At 34.9% G+C, this 16,773-nt stretch overlaps 1 protein-coding gene across 3 annotated transcripts in view; it reads right to left on the minus strand.

Moving 5' to 3' along the window:
- The window catches only part of LOC141399607 (protein ROP), a 28,738-nt gene extending 13,101 nt beyond the window's left edge, over positions 1 to 15,637 (minus strand). Inside the window, exons 1-4 of one of the 3 annotated variants that reach the window (XM_073978695.1) lie at positions 15,330 to 15,637; positions 6,961 to 7,140; positions 6,725 to 6,880; positions 6,523 to 6,629 (exon numbers count right to left, since the gene is read on the minus strand). In XM_073978695.1, coding sequence (XP_073834796.1) covers positions 6,523 to 6,629; positions 6,725 to 6,880; positions 6,961 to 7,140; positions 15,330 to 15,357 — 471 coding nt within the window. In that variant the 5' untranslated portion in view covers positions 15,358 to 15,637. Of the gene's footprint in view, positions 1 to 335; positions 440 to 6,522; positions 6,630 to 6,724; positions 6,881 to 6,960; positions 7,249 to 15,309 lie in introns of all 3 variants that reach the window. The other 2 variants (XM_073978696.1, XM_073978697.1) reach the window with 2 other exon arrangements.
- Between the last annotated feature and the right edge of the window lie 1,136 nt (positions 15,638 to 16,773).

The following is a 16,773-nucleotide window of genomic DNA, read 5'->3' on the forward strand; positions in this document are numbered from 1 at the left end:
TAGTAATAGAAGAGTATTTAAAAACAAACAACATCAAGAAGAAATCAGGACAATAAAAAACAAACAAGTGTAAATTTTGTTTTGTTTTCATTTCCCATTTTCATTGGTTAACAGTTGTAGTAGTAATGGTTTAGAGTAGAGTTGTAATAGTAATAAATACAATACAATGGAAGACACAAACATTTACAAGATACACGTCTATTTAGTAGTAGTTGTGGAAAAATAGTTTGGAGTGTTTCTTATTTGGGCTAGTATAAGTAGTTGGTTGGTCTGTGGATAGTACTTTGTGGCGTTTCAAATGTCTTTATTTTTTGTAATTTTGTAAAATTTCGCACCTGGCATTCATATGGTAGAAATGCAATATTTATCTCCTTTAGAGTTTTGATCTTTCTTGCAGCGCACGATTTACACAAATCGTTAAATAATTCCTCCGGGCAGACTATAAATATATTATTGTATATATAATAATAAATTATGTATAAAATACAAAAAACAAACCAGAGTTATGTTTTGGATATTAAAATAAATAATTAAAAAAAAAAAACAAGTGCAACAATTTTAATAAAAAAAACTGAATATGTTATGTTTCAGTTCAAGAAAAAAGGCTCATAGCTGTTGTTAAGCAGGCCCTTTTAAAAAAAGAAAATTCTACAATTTATATCTTATAACAAAATAATATAATATAGGTAGTATTTTATGTTTATCAAAGGGGGTAAAATTTCTAAGTAAATAAACTTTCACTATAATGCTAAAATCTGTTGAACATCTTACCCATACTTAATACTGCAACACTGGTAATATTAATAATTTCATATTAAAAACTAAAGGAACTTATTGTAAATATGGAAAAAAGGGTGACAAATTAAAAATTGTGTTGAAAATATATATGTTAAGAATCCTACATAGCACACCCATAGAAGGCTTGTAAAAAGAATATCTGATTTCTAGTTTTCACCGCCTTACCTATTTCACCTAAATTTAAATTGAAGCATCAACTCTTTAAATATCACTGTTCACACACCTAAAGGAAATTTGTTAGCATTAAACCAAATTATATGTAGGTATGTCACCAAATCTACTAAACTTTTCACTTTATACTTTTCAAAGAAAATAAACCCTTCGAAACTGCCACCTACATTTTTTTGGAAATTTGCCAAGCCAATCGATAATATTAAAGCTCTATATTGGACAGAATATTTTATATAGAAATATGGGTCAGAATATACAGAATAAAGACATACAAGGTTTGATATAATGGTATCGAAATATTGTAGTATTGGATAAATTCCAAAATGTATTTCTCCTTCCCCAAAGTATAAGACGAGGGTATGCAGGTAATCAAGAAACAAAGCAAATCCTTATGATATAATTACACCACACACACAAGCAGGGACGTACGCAGGGGGGGGGCACGGGGGGCCCGGGCCCCCCCCGAAATGTTTTGGTCCGACAAAATTTTTTGAGCTACTTTAACAAATTATTACGATTTTGTCCCTAAAATAATTATTATTTTTGAAATTTCAAATGAAAACTGATATTGTTCTGAATGTTCTGCATTGAAAATGTACTTTATCAACAAGATGTCTGAAAAAATATTCAAAATATTTTTGTTTGAATACCCTTTTTGAGAGAAACTTCCAGTAAAACTGACCCCCAGTTTATGTATTTCGAAACGAAAATGTGTGCGCATGAAACACACCCAAACTTTTATTTTCTAAATATTATTGCCTTTGCTTTTGCTTCAAAACAAGAAACAAATTTGAAAAACACACTCAAATTTGGTAGTTTTTCTTGCGCATTCATTTTCTTATCGACATACATGAACAGGCCCTAAATTCCTTCTTTATTCCATGCCAGTGTTTTGGAATTCATTAATGAGGCTTTCAACTCATTTTGTTTTCAAAATGATTACAAATTCAGTGTTGTGCGAATTAGAAGTACATAAAATGAAGTGTCTATTGGACAATATAATATGTACGACATACCAAGGGTTTTCGGTGGAGTACATATATCTCGAAAACCAATTAGAAAATTGATTTACTGCCTTAACCAACATTTTGTATTCCTATTTTATATCAACTTGTTGCTAAATAGTGGGAGAAAATAATGGAGAATAATTTATAATTGTGCATCATAAAGTGATAATATCTGCTATAAATAGCATGTCCATCTGATTTTTTTCTTATCAGTAACAAATTTGTAGCTAAAACAACTGTAAACGAAATTAATGCTCAAACTTTGGTTATTTGGTATTGTATTAAAATCTGCTGTTATTTGTAAATGAAACAAGTAAGAAAAATCTATAGTCGGACGGAGCCGACCATGGGATACCCTATACCACTATCCCTGGACAATCGCTCTCCACGGAACTTCTTTTCAATGATTGTGAAAATTTAATTATCAAATATCAGAGATGTAATGTATAATACTTATAACCAAAACCAAAAAGTTATCTAGCATGACAAAGACATTTTTGTAGCAGGAAAGGACAATTTAGTTCACACAAACTAAAATGTAATGAAACCCACTTATGTAGTACTACTAATTCCGTTGTTTAATCTCTACGTTATTGAAATTTTTACCAATTTCACACAAAAGTTTCAGTCCATTTAACCCGCTAAGTATTATCTGATCTTCACGTTGGTTATTATTTTGACCTACAGAGCCGCTACAAAATTGGTTAACATTTTGTTTTTGGTCCATTTCATCCCCTGAACATTTCACAATCATCACCAAAAACTAATAATTTCTATTATGGCCCGAACCCAACCTCCTTAAAAAATTGGTTACAATCGGTCCATAATTGCGGCCTGGAGCGTGTTTACAATTTATAATGGACAGACGGACGGACGGACGGACAGACACACATCTCAAAATCGCTTTATCTCGTCGAGATATGAAGATTGGTATACCACATTGGGGGTCTCCAACGAATATTTCGCGGTGTTACATGAATTTTTACCAAAACAAACTTATAATACCCTTTTCCACATTGTGGTATAGGGTATAAAAAGCTTACACCCTAGATGAAAAAAATAAAAAATCGCATTTGTAGGTTTTTTTAGGTTTTGCTAAAGAAAAAGTTGTAGCAGTGAAAATTCTTGTTCTCTTATGATATATTCGTACGTTTTACAATTTTTGAGATATAGAAATTCAAATTGGGACTATCGCCTCCTTATAAATTAATGTCATGACTGCAATTTCCCAACTAAAGTTTATATATCTCAAAAATGGTACAACCGAGGAAAAATTACGAATTCCAATCTTGTAGAGAATTTTCTGTTGTCACATTTCGAAAAAAACTTACTGTTTTGAAGCAAATCGTGAAAACCTAACAAAAAACCTAAATAAAAATGTAACCTGAACTTCTATATCTCAAAAATGGAAAATCCTAGGAACAAATTTTCATTCGATAGGACTTGCGGTTTCATTTCGATAGGACTTGCGGTTTCCAAGCAAAATCGCGAAAACCTAACAATGTGAACTTTGACCGCGATTTATTTAAAATCCCTACAGCGATTTTTTCTTGTTTTTGGATTTTTCTCATCTATGAAGATTGCTGTTCCAGAATCCGCAAGATCTTCCCAGTTGTAATCTCCTTTTATTTAACGTTGGTTCAAGAGCACCGTGATATTCTAACCTCAGCCGTTCGGCTAATGATAAAAATGTAACACGGGTCAAACAATTTGGAGTCGCTTTATCCCAATTAGTCCGTCCGTCTGTCTGACTCGAGCCCATTATAACTTTCGAACAGGTCAACAGATTTTGTCAAAATTTTGGATCTCGCAATATTTTGCTCAAACTTCCTTTGGACAAACCCGACTGTTACTTTTTCTTGTTTTCCAGAAAACAAAAGTTATGAATTTTCATAAGTTTGCCTCCGCTGTGCCGACAGAAGGGATTGGTCGTTGGAAACCATTGATGCATCAGATGGAGTTTTTCGACTTATTCTATTTTTTCAGGATTTAGCTAAAATGTTGCCGGGCTTTTTTTAAAGATATTTTTTCGATCATGTGTTTGCGAAGTCTCAAACAGTACTGCGGGTAGGATTCGGAGTCTATGAGTCGTAGATTGCATCGCCCGGCTCCTGATTTTTTTTCTTTTTATACCCTACACCACTATGTGGGGAGGGTATTATAAGTTGGTTTTGGCCAAAAAGTTTGTAACGCATCGAAATAATGGTTGTAGACCCATACTTATATATATCAAAATGAATGTCTCGACAAGCTGAGTCGATCTGGCTATGTGTGTCCGTCCGTCAGTCCGTCCGTCCGTCCGTCTGTCCATCTAAACCTTGTAATCAAGCTACAGGTCGCAATTTTGATCGGATGGTCACGAAATTTTGGGAGTTGATGGGGGTCCCGGAGAAGAAGAAGCCTATTGATTTTGGTGATGGTCGGATAATATTTAGGGGTCGGAATGGGCAAAAAACTTATGTGGATAAAAAGACAACGTTTTTTTCCATAGCGAATATCTCAGCTTCTGTATGGGGTATACCAAAACCTGACAATGAAAGTAGAAAATATTGCCTTTCTAATGATGTAAAGTAGGTTCTTGTAGGTGATCAAACAACGAAGATATCACAATAGTCGCAAATAAACCCCAAATTTTCACGTGTGTGATTTTAGTTATAATGACGAATATCACAGCTTTGGCTGGGGACTTTCCAAAAGCAAAGCCTGACTATGAAAGTAGAAGATTCCACCTTTACAATAATTCAAACTAGGTCGGCGTAGGTGACCAAATAGCGGAGATATCACAATAGTCGGTAATTCATCCCATTTTACCATTTTTTTGGAAATCACGCTACTGGGCGCAATTTTGATCGGATCGTCACGAAATTTCGAGAGTTAATGAGGGTCTCACAGAGAAAGAAGCCTATTGATTTTGATGACGGTCGGATAATATTTAGGGGTCGGAATGATCAAAAACTTTATTTGGAGAAAAAGTCAACATTTTATTCCAAAGCAAATATCTCAGCGTCTATAAGGGGTCTACAAAAAGCAAAACCTGGCAATGAAAGTATAAAATGTAAACTTTACAACAATGTAACGTAGGTTGTCGTATGTGGTCTAACAACGAAGATATCGCAATAGTCGCTAATAAAACCCAACTTCTCATTTTTGCGATTTTAATAATAATGACGGATATCACACCTATGGTTGGGGACCTTCAAAAAGCAAAGCCTGACTAAGAAAGTAGAAAATCCGATCTTTGAAATTATGCAAAGTAGGTTGGCGTAGGTAGTCAAATAATAGAGATATCGCAATAGTCGTTAATGCATCCCTTTTTTCCACTTTTTCTGCAATCACACTACAGGTCGGAATTTTGATCGGATCATCACGATCACAGAGATAGAAGCCTATTGATGTTGGTGATGTCAAATATAAAATTAAATATTAATTATTTTGGTTCAGTTCGCCTTAAGTATTTTGGTATAAAAGCCAGATAGGTGAAAACTTTCGTATCTCCATAAAAGAAAGGTTTTCGAGTGAAAAGATTATTCACCGAGTTAGTGGTGTAGGGTATCACATAGCCGGCCCCGTACCGACTATAGCCTTTTCTCACTTGTTTTAATATAATTTTCTAAATTTTTAGTTGGCTTTCACTGACTCTATCACTTCTGGTAAAATAGTAAAGCTTTGGAGTTTTTATGCACTTAAAGAATATTATTTTCTTACAATAATACAAAACTTTTTTAATTGCCCTGAAGTTAGTGTATAATATATGTACTTTAAAGAAGAAACGGCGTTATGTTCGAGTCGAACTGTTTATATCCTCCATACACTGTATACATCTATTCGACATAATCGCACTTTTTGCATGGAAGTTCTTCCACCAAAAGGATTTCCAAAATCCATATTACTGACCATATTTTTAAAAATTATTCTAATAGCCTCGAATTACAGAAAATCTTTCGAAAGCTTTGGCTGTGGGATTTAGAACCCAAAATGCCAAATAAGAGCTAATGTGGTTGAATTCTGGGCAGTATACATTTGAAATTTTCATTGGAGAATTTGGTTAAAAACTTCTGTATGGGGACTATAACAAACGTAGTCTGATATGGTTAATTTCAATTCTAACTTTGTGGCAATATTGAATATGCATAAAATCGTAAAAAAAACTGTAAAATAGCTTTACATAACGATACACAACATTTTTAATTTTCAAGATTTTTGGTCAAGTTGGGCCCCCCCCGAAATGAAATCCTGCGTACGTCCCTGCACACAAGAGACAAACATGTTGGGGACACATGAACACATATTATGGAGATGGTAATGGTGTGTATATAACGTTGTTTTTTTTTTGCATTATGAGACATTAGTTTGTCAATAAGCTCAGAAATTAGTGTATCTGTTAGAAGTTAGTATTTTTGGCCTGTAAACAAAATCTTTTCTAAACGAAAAGATAAGCACACACACACATATACATATGTATAAATGGAAATATGGAAAAGGACATAAAATAACTTGTTTTGGCATTCATTCAACTCATCCTTCAAGTTGAACATTTGTTTTATACCTGGCTCTCATATGCTAGAAATGCAATATTGATTTCTTTGAAAGAAGCTATGCGACTGACTAACTGCTTTTCAGCTTTTATCATTTCAAATATATCATCGGGTACGGCTAAATGTAAACAAAATAAAAATATAATAAATCAAAATAAAAAAATAAAAACTCAAAATAAAATAAAAATAACGTTCTACAAACGCTGGACTTACCCTCAGTGAAGAACACATGGGCATAACGATACATGGGTCGAGCTGGATTCTCAAAATCACGTATCAAACCAGCCACCGAATCTTGAGATGGTGTAATCAAATAAATTGCATCCATGGATGGCAAAGGTTCTCGTTTCTTGTTAATATCTTCCACCACTGTAATATTTAATAAATATGTGGAAGATTTTAATTATTTTTTATTATTATTTAATCACAATATGTATTCAAATACTCACATGTAATGCCTTCAGCACTAATTTCATGCATTTTGGTACATGCTGATACCATGCGCATGCCCAACTTATCAACAACTAGCACACGCCAGTCGCCAGATGCTTTGGAAGCAGCAGAAGCACTAGCAGTGGCTCCTTTCTTGGGAGGTGGTGGTTTATATTTAACCACCTCGTTCATAATTTCTAAAGGAAGAAAAACATAAATCGATCGTTTACAAAATTGATGCAAATATGTTTTAAAAATCCATTTTAATTAAAACTTAATTAGGAATGTAGAAAATGGACATGGGTCTTTAACACATAGAAACTTTCAGAAGGTATTCAATCTATTGATCAGCTTAAAGTCTTTAATCTATGGAAGAACACATATAAAAGTTCTGTGATCTTAAATGCCTACTTGATGCGAATAATTGTGTGTATGCGATCCCCTACAAAAAAGAGACCGCTCCCTTGGTCGACAGGGATAGGATAATGCGGCATAATGAAATATATTTTGGCACCATAAGATTATTGGGAATATGTCTTTCTCTTAGCTTTGTGAACTTGGTATGGTGATATTTGTAATATTTCGACGGTTGTGGGTAACAATCAATAGTGAAAAATTCAAAGATGAGACTTTTTTAATTATGGAATTAAGACGTAATTTGCTGGGTTCCAGGACACAGTGATATAAAGGGAAACGAAGAGGCGGATGAACTAGCACGGGGTGGCTCTCAGTCGACTGACTTACCAGTTGAGTCATCTATCAGACCACCAAAGTGCTAGTACATCCGGAAACTTCGCGGTTACTTCCTTGAGAAGGCGGGGCAAAGATAGCAAATGGAAACTGGCTGTAAGGTATCCAAGGCAATCTGGCCCAGCTATTCTCAGCATAGAACCAACTCTCTTTTCTCACTAAATAAGTTAGGGATAAAGACCACTGTAGGTCTCATTACCGGTCACAACATGGTCAGGTCCCTAACTTCTAGATGGGACAACAGTAGTGTAGACTACTGTAGGCAATGTCAAGATCCAGAAGAAACAGAGACGGTCGAACATCTACTATGTAGGCGCCCCTCGTTACTCACGAGGAGACATCGATTCTTCGGTAGATATGAGATAAATACTCTGACTTTCTTCTACGACATAGACCCCATCTACTTGTACCAATTTGCCAAAAATCAAAATTCACTGTTTTTCTTTCTCCTTCACACAGGGGGATAGAAATCGGCTCAACCCACATCACATCCACTACATCAAAATCTTTGCCACAATCACAGCAGCCGCGCATCCATATCCATTACTCATCGCACCCATCACACCAAACCACTCTACATCAACAAACCTGCAATAGACCAACCACCGTATATTACTTCAGAATTGACCAGTCACCACTTTCAACACCCATCTTATAAATCAGCATCCATCATCATCACATCCAACCCACCAAAACCACTCTACATCAACAAATCTGATGCTTACCAATCACCGTTTAAACCAGTCACCACACACAACAACTTGATTATAAACTTACATCCACCATCACAACCTCAGCAACAACCTATAAACTCACATCCATCATCACCTACACACTCAACTTCACAACAAATCCGCAATAGTCCAGCATCTATCATCATCACATATAGTCTAACCACAACACACAGTTTCTTTAAGGATGATCACAATGGACCTCAAGGTCTCCGAGTGAAGTAGCTGCCAACAACGGTAGCTGCGCGTCCTAAAACCAAACCAAACCAAAGACGTAATTTTTTTAAGTTTTTAATGGCATCTGCATTGAGATATGAAAAACAATATTGGCTAATATAAATATGATACTGAGTGAGTTCCCAAGTTCTAAGTAAACACCTCATAGGCTCTAATGATTTCTCTGCACCTCTTATGCTCTAATGATTTCCCAAGAAACCTATTATGTTCCAAAGCTATTAAGCTACATTATATAAAAACAAATAAGCATGCTCGGGTTGGAGTGGAAAATAAATGCTTGTATGCTTGTCAGTATAGTCGGACGGAACCTACCCTGCACCACTACCCCTGGGAATTAGCTTTCGGCAAATTAAAATTCTTTTTGGAACAAATAAACTTATTGTAATAAATAACTTAGTGGATACTGCCACGTTATAAATAATAATAATCGTTCAACAAACATCCCAGAAGGGACAGGGATTGCACCCCGATTCATATTAGCTCAATGATATGGGACCTACTGTTTATTGCCGAGTCCGAACGTGTCCTAAGACACCAGCTGTAGAGAAGTTTTACACGGCTAATATACTCATAAAATGTCGCTAATATTACTGAGGGGTATTTTGCCACCGTTGATAATTTGATGTGTAGAAAATCCAGCTCAGGCCACATCAAGTTTTCAACGGTGGCAAAATACCCTCAGTAATGTTGGCGACATTTCCTGAGTATTTCAGCCATGTAATACTTCTCTAAAGGTGGTGTCTTAGGACACGATCTTCGGACTCGGTGATAAAACAGTAAGTCACATAAATCGGGGTTCACTCATTGATATGAGAGAAGACTCTTTTGTCCCTACTAGAGGTGGGCGATTGTCGTGTTTCGTGGCACTAGAAAACACGACACAGCAAAGCTAAAGGGTTTAGTACTTAGTCGTCGCTAAAGTGGTGCTGTTGTTTATGTGCGTATTTGTTGTTGTGTCGTGTTTTCTAGTGCCACGAACACGACAATCGCCCACCTCTAGTCCCTACTGGGATGTTTGTGGAACAATTATATTTTATACATTTCTAATAAATATTCCTAAATTGGAAAATTGCGATTGTTTAGCCCCTTCTGCTACATTTTTAAATTTTCTATGAATATCAGGTTTCTTTTTGGAATACGCCTAATAAAAATAAATATATAAGCACGACATAAGGTACCGAGTACATTTTGAAAAAGATGTGTCGATTCCAATACAGTTGGACAATTAATACGCCAAGAAATTTGCATGATAGAGAAAATTTGTAGAATGATAGGACGATGTGCTATCTACACAAAACCCATTATATATTAGGCAGTAGTTCCGTTATGTAGCAGACACATTATTGCATTTTGAATCAGGGGAAAGGTCAGTAGTTCTTTTTCCAAATATAGGCAAACTTGCCGGTATATTATTATTTATTGCTTTTACGCCAAATCGTGGGCGCATAGTGCCAATACAAAATTATTCCAATCGTTTCTATTTGAACATAAAGTTTTAATAGTATTCCATGATAGATTTCCTGGATGTAAGCTAATTTCTTCTTCAATGCTTCTACTCCAGCTACTCCTCGGTCTGCCCCATCTTCGCGTTCCTTGGGGATTCCAATCAAAAGCTTCTCGACATATATCATTCGCTGGTTTACGAAGAACGTGCCCTATCCACCTCCATTTCCTTTCACGGATTACTGTGGCAATTGACATCTCTGATAAAGGTCCAAGTTTGATATTCAGTTATTAGGCCACCATATTTGGAGAATAAAGTGTAGGGAACTGTTTACGAAAGAGTTTCCATATAGCAGAACTGATAGAACATTGCTTATAAATATGCGTATCTTTGTCTTCGTACTTAGTTGATTGGACATCCAGATTTTGTACAAACCCGCGTACCTTCATCTTGTGTTATTTGGCTGCATAGGTACGTAAAGTTCGCCACCTGTTCGATATTTTGTTCATACAGAGTGAGATTTGGTCTTATTCACGTTAATCTTTAAGCCATAAGTACTCAAAGTTGAAGCTATGTCGGTAATTTTGCTCTGTACATCTGATAAACGTTTGGATAGTAAAACTATGTCATCAGCATATACCAAGTCGTTCAGGTGTTCCATCTTTAATTGGTGCCACATTATTCCTCGACGCGGATTGTTGTCGATTGTCCTGACAAGTATTTCTTCAATAACAATAAGAAATAACAGCGGTGACAGCACACATGCTTGTCTCAGCCCAGATTTTACCGATATAGCGGGGGAGAGTTTATTGTCATGTCTTACTCTGCATTCAAAACGATGGTATTGTGCCTTGCCGGTATATGCCCTCTAGGAATTAAAATATGGACCAAAAATAAATTTTTATATTCTTCATACAAAAGTACATGGTAGAACAATAAAAGGTAACTGCAATGCACAGCTGGGCTGTAACGTTAGTGTCAAATTCCTTAAGACATTTAATATATTTACTTCTATTTTCGATGTACATTAGGGATATATATTTTTTGAGGAAAAAATATATCATTCCGAAAAAAACCATTTCCCAGAAAGACTTCTTCATATCAATGATATGTAACATCCTCCAAGTCCGAACGACGAGTCGCACAATAAAACACCGCTTATAGAGGCGGTACAACGTTTGTTAATATGTGAGGTATTTTGTTAAATTTGAAAAAATAAAGCCCTAATAAACATACATGCTTCTTTGATTTCAAAAACAAAAGATTGAATCAGCTTCTCCTTATTCAATGAATTTCCAGCGACCACAAACATTTTTGCAAGAATTCTACTTTTTGCGAGAAATTATGCATTAAGTGGAATGATGTAGAAACATCCAAATTGAAAATGTAACGAATTTTCATTCATGTTTTCCAAAATATTCAAATGTGAAAAATTATTAGTCCATATTTACATTAGGCAATTTTCCTTGCGGCAATTGTCAGTTTGATGGAGAGGGAGGTGAGGCATATGGTAACCCTTTGCCTCTCAACACCCTCTCTCATCGACAGACTGACAATTGCCGCAAGGAAAATTGCTTAATGTAAATATGGACTTAGTTTTTCTTTAAATTCAAATAATTTATATCCGTTTGTTGGTGAGAGAGGGTGTTGAGAGGCAAAGGGTTACCTCACCTCTCTCTCCATCAAACTGACAATTGCCGCAAGTAAACTCGCCTAATGTAAATTGGGACTTATTTTGTTTACATATATTTTTGACACTAGCGTTACAAACAAAAACAAATTTCTATGTGGTTGTTGTTGAGTTGTACTTGTTGTAGTATTTACTTTACCTTATATTTGTTCTACCATGACAAAAGTAGTGGTCCATTTCAACCGCTAAATAGTATTAGATTTTATCCAAAATTGTAGGCACCTTCTCCGACCTAAACTATTACCTCCTGCAAAATTTCGTGACTATTGAGCTATAATTGCGACCTGAAGCGTGTTTATGATTACACTACAAACAAATAACTCGATATATTAGGCTGTAACTCTGTTAACTGATCATGTACACCAACATCAATAGAAAGGTCAAGAGTTCCTTTTTCAAGTATAGCTTATTTACCTGGAATGTGCCTTCCAGGAATAAAGATATAAGCTGTATATCGTCACCATAAATGCCGGAAGACGTAACCGACATGGAAATGGAAATTCGTTTTTTGGTGGAATCTGATATATTAAGCTAAAATACATGCTCTGGCAAAATTTCAAGCTTCTACGTTTAAAAATAACGATCCTATTCAAGAAATGTCAATAGACGTAACAGCATACTGTAATTTTCATAGAACACAAAAGGCGTAACCCACATTATTTCAAAACTAAACAGCAGTACAAACAATGTATTCTTTGATATTTGCAGCAATTATAATGCCAGAGGGAGGGCTTATTGAGTTAATGTATAATTTCCACGGGGGCGGATCGGTTAACCGGTTATTTGACCCGAAAGTCCAGGTTCAAAACCGGGTTAGACCCAGTTCTACTGAACCGATTACTACAAAATGGGTAAGGTATGAAAGCTTATGGAAATACCTATCACATGGTGTAGTTACTTTAACAATTTGGCTTTTACTCAGCTTATTTCTCCATATGTGTAATTTGACTCTTAGGTTACCATATCTCAAGAATGGTAGCTTTTTTTCAAAAATCACAAAGACCATTCTTTTAGTTAATTTTTAAAGTAATAACTTTGACTTTAGACGGTTTTTACTGGTCTTACAGAAAAAATCCATAATTGAAGATTATGACAGAAGACCTATGCCCTGATTTAAATAAACATCTAAAACGCACATATGGAAAACAATATGTTAACCGGACAAAAGGAAGTGGTTATTCGGAAGGCAATGCTCGTCCCGATATTGTTCATTTTTCCAAGAGGAAGAACGAACGGAAATGTTCAAAATTTGAGACGTTGATACGAAAACGTGTATGTGGTCAAAATTCACGTCGTTCTAGTACAAAGATGTATTCATTAAAGACGGATACGATTAGGCTGTAAGTTTGCAAAAGATGGTCTGGTCAACCAACCCATGGTTTAATAGAGGTCAACTGATTGTAATAATCGAATAGGTCCAAAGGACAAAAAGCAAATTTTCTGTATTGGTTTGTATTATACAAAAAGACAGGAAATCCTACAGTCACTGCGAGCATTGGCTTTTGATCCTAGCAGTATAATCTACCATAGAGAAGTTCCAAAAATTTTGAGGCAGTGGATCCTTCTCAGATGTACACACAAAGGCTAAAAGTCTCAAAAAAGAAATTCCAACACCTGCAAGACTTAAAACGCTTAATTCCAAGTGATTGTCATTACTTTTATGACAACATTCCTTATGACAATTAAAATTTACATTTAAACTGTTACAGATCACTTAATTTATATGAACTATATTTTGTCCATAAATTGACTTAAATACAACAATAAATATAATATTCCAGATTTAATATCGTCTAATACAATTGAAATTATAAGTAATTATAGTGATGGTTGGAATAAACAGTTCACCTAATTGTGGTCCATTGAAATATCATCGTCAAGCCTGGGAATTGAACCCAACACCGTCAGATGGCTAGTTTAAAGTTCGCTTAACCGCGTAGGCCAATAAACCAGTCCTAATTGGTTTATAATTTTTCATTTATACTAGTTTCTTCAAATGTATACTCAATAAATTGTAGGTTACGTATTTTAGTATTTCAGAAAAATACAATACCAAAAGACCTAACCCACACAGCTTCTAACATTCTGGAAAAAAATTTAATTTTTTTCAAAAAATATATTTCTTCTCTGTCTTAAAACACGATACTAAAATTTTTCGATATTTTATAACACCGTTTTCATTTTATAACGTTTTTTGCTTCTCCTGTAAAGTTTTATTTTTGTGGGTTACGTCTTCCGGCATTTATGGTGACGATATTAAAATGTTTCATACAAAAGTTGTGGTGCATTTAACCCTCTAAATATTACCTGATCATCATCTTAAATTGCAAGCTTCTTCTTTGTCATATACTCTTACCTTATATACAATTTCGAGTCGATGGGACTATTATTGCGAGCAGCTACAAAATCGGATAAAAATTATGTTTTTGGTCCATTTCACCCGCTAAATATGTCAATATTTCGCGGTGTTACATGAATTTTTACCAAAACAAACTACTCTTTCCACATAGTGGTGTAGGGTATACAAATAAATTAATCGGTTTACTAGACTTCTTCAAATTAAAGTATGGAGTACCTACATACCGGTATTGCATGACTCAAGCTATTCTCATCTGAAGAGCAGACAATTTGTAAATTAAATTGTTTGTTTTTTTGTCATCATCGCTTCACTGATATTGACGATTATGAGAAAGGGAAAACAGGTAATACAACAAACCCCCAACAAAAAACATAGCTAACTAATTATGACTCACTATTGTTTAATAATAAAAAAAACACGGGTATTTTAAAATCCAGCTGAGAAGCGTAAGAGAAAAAATATAAAAATCAATCAATCCAACATTTTTTCGCATATTTCCGAAATAGTGTAGGGTATTTTGTAAACAATAACAAAAACCCTGACAACAAAAATGCCCATTCATGACATCACTGAGAGAGAAATTAAAATAGTATGTGTTATTTGACAGTTTTTAGGACTTTTGATGTAGGCAGTTGTAGGCACAAGACGCAAGAAGTCCCATAAATGCCTGAGCAGGCAGACTGTTCAACTTTTCTGATGACGTTTTTCATTCATGCGCATTCCACATTGGGAAGGGATATTTTCGGTATCCAATGCAGCAAACCTCAGTACTGCTTTCTGGGAGGAACGGGGGGAGGTTGAGTAAATCTCTAGATCTGGCAAATGACGCTTCCAAAAAGGTCAATACGGGGGGCGTTCAGGCACACTAATACACAATTTACACCACAAACTAAACTGAAAAAATCGATAAAGGGAATACTAGTGTCACCACCACCAGACATTGTATATGCCAGAATTTTCCTGCCACAGTTTCAAGGCACTTTTTTCGTTTTATTACACTTTTTTCTTTTTTTAACCGACCATTCAAGGTGGAGCCTAACATATTTGTCTACTCCATTTTTTACACAAACTTGCACACCAATTAGCATAGATAAGTTTTTTCTTCACATTTCTATTTGAAATTCAATTGCATTCCAAGGCTTTTCGGGCTCTTACTCATCCATCCAGCTACTTACTTTGTCCAACCAACATTTTCAAAGCCATTTTTGCTGTTTTTGTGTTGCAATTTGTTTAATAAGAAGTCACACACAATTATATTATTTTTCACTGTAATCTGTTCCGTCACACAAAAAATTATGAACCCCGTTTAGATGTTTTCCAGGCCTCTCTGTATCTACAGCAACTGTTTTACTACTACGCGTCGTTGTATTTCCTCCAAAAATCCCCACATAACTGATTTTGTATGGGGTTAGTATAGAACTGAGTTTGTAAATTTCGGTGGAGCTGATATGAGATATGAATTGGCTTAGCAAAGAAAAAGAGACTAAGTACTAAACTTTAAGTGGCGCTAAAACGGGCAATGAAGACAAATAAAAATATTAACTAGTTGAAGTAATATAATGAATTAGTTACATATCGAATCTTAGGTGTTAGAAATTACATAAACTAAGGTTCATATTTATTAGCTCGTTTATTTTTCATATTAAATACAAAGAAATAAACCAAAATTTAGTCCATTTAACATTTATAACGAGGGCGTGTTGGTGGTTGTTTTTTGTATTATGTCTCTCTCCCTCTTCAATTTCTTGAGAAAAATCAACTGTCAAACCACTTAAAGAGGAAATATGATAAATACGAGAAACAAATAATTTGCGAAACCTTAAGAAGAATTCCAAAAAACATCAACCGTGTTGCCAACTACCACCATAATAAACAGAACATATACAAATCCTGAATACTGTGAACGATAGTAACTTATTGGTTGTTTACACTGTTGAAGATTAACCCAATCAATCTATTAAAGCCTGTGGGTTAATCTTTTCTGTTTCCATATACTATTGAGAGCATTAAAGTGGAAGTCCGTTGATTTTTGTTTACATTTAAATATATGTATATAAGTTTTATTTATTATTTTTTTATTATTAACTTTATGATTTCACAACATTCTTCCATGCAGTCCACACGGAGTTAAGCTGAAAACAGATACAACGTTTGATTAAAGTTTTGCGTTGGGCGTCGAGAAAAAAAACAACAACAACAGGGCGACGACGACACCAAAGTCCAGCGTTTATCTGTTTGTCGGCATATATTTCAAATGAATTTGAATTTTTCGGCATCATGCCCAACAGTGTAAAAACGGCCAAAACGACACAAAACTTTAATCAAACGTTGTATCTGTTTACAGCTTTATGAAAAATTTGAGTTTACTTTCTACGTTCTCCAGTTAATCAAAGCGCATCTGATTTTGCTTCATCATCCTAAAGGTTTTTTATGTTGACTTCCCATCACTAGTTCAGCTTTCGACATGGACTCCACTCCATTAAAAATTTCCGCCTCGTGAATTACCGCAAAATTTTTCGCAACTTAAGTTTTTATTTCTTTATTTTATAACAAATTCTTAGAAATGTATGCACTCTGTCTTATACTATGTTTACATTTACGAAATCCACTCGATTTCAT

Source organism: Musca autumnalis, unplaced genomic scaffold (genome assembly GCF_047663935.1).
Source record: "Musca autumnalis isolate F117 unplaced genomic scaffold, ASM4766393v1 scaffold_3, whole genome shotgun sequence".
Classification (NCBI taxonomy): Eukaryota; Metazoa; Arthropoda; class Insecta; order Diptera; family Muscidae; genus Musca; species Musca autumnalis.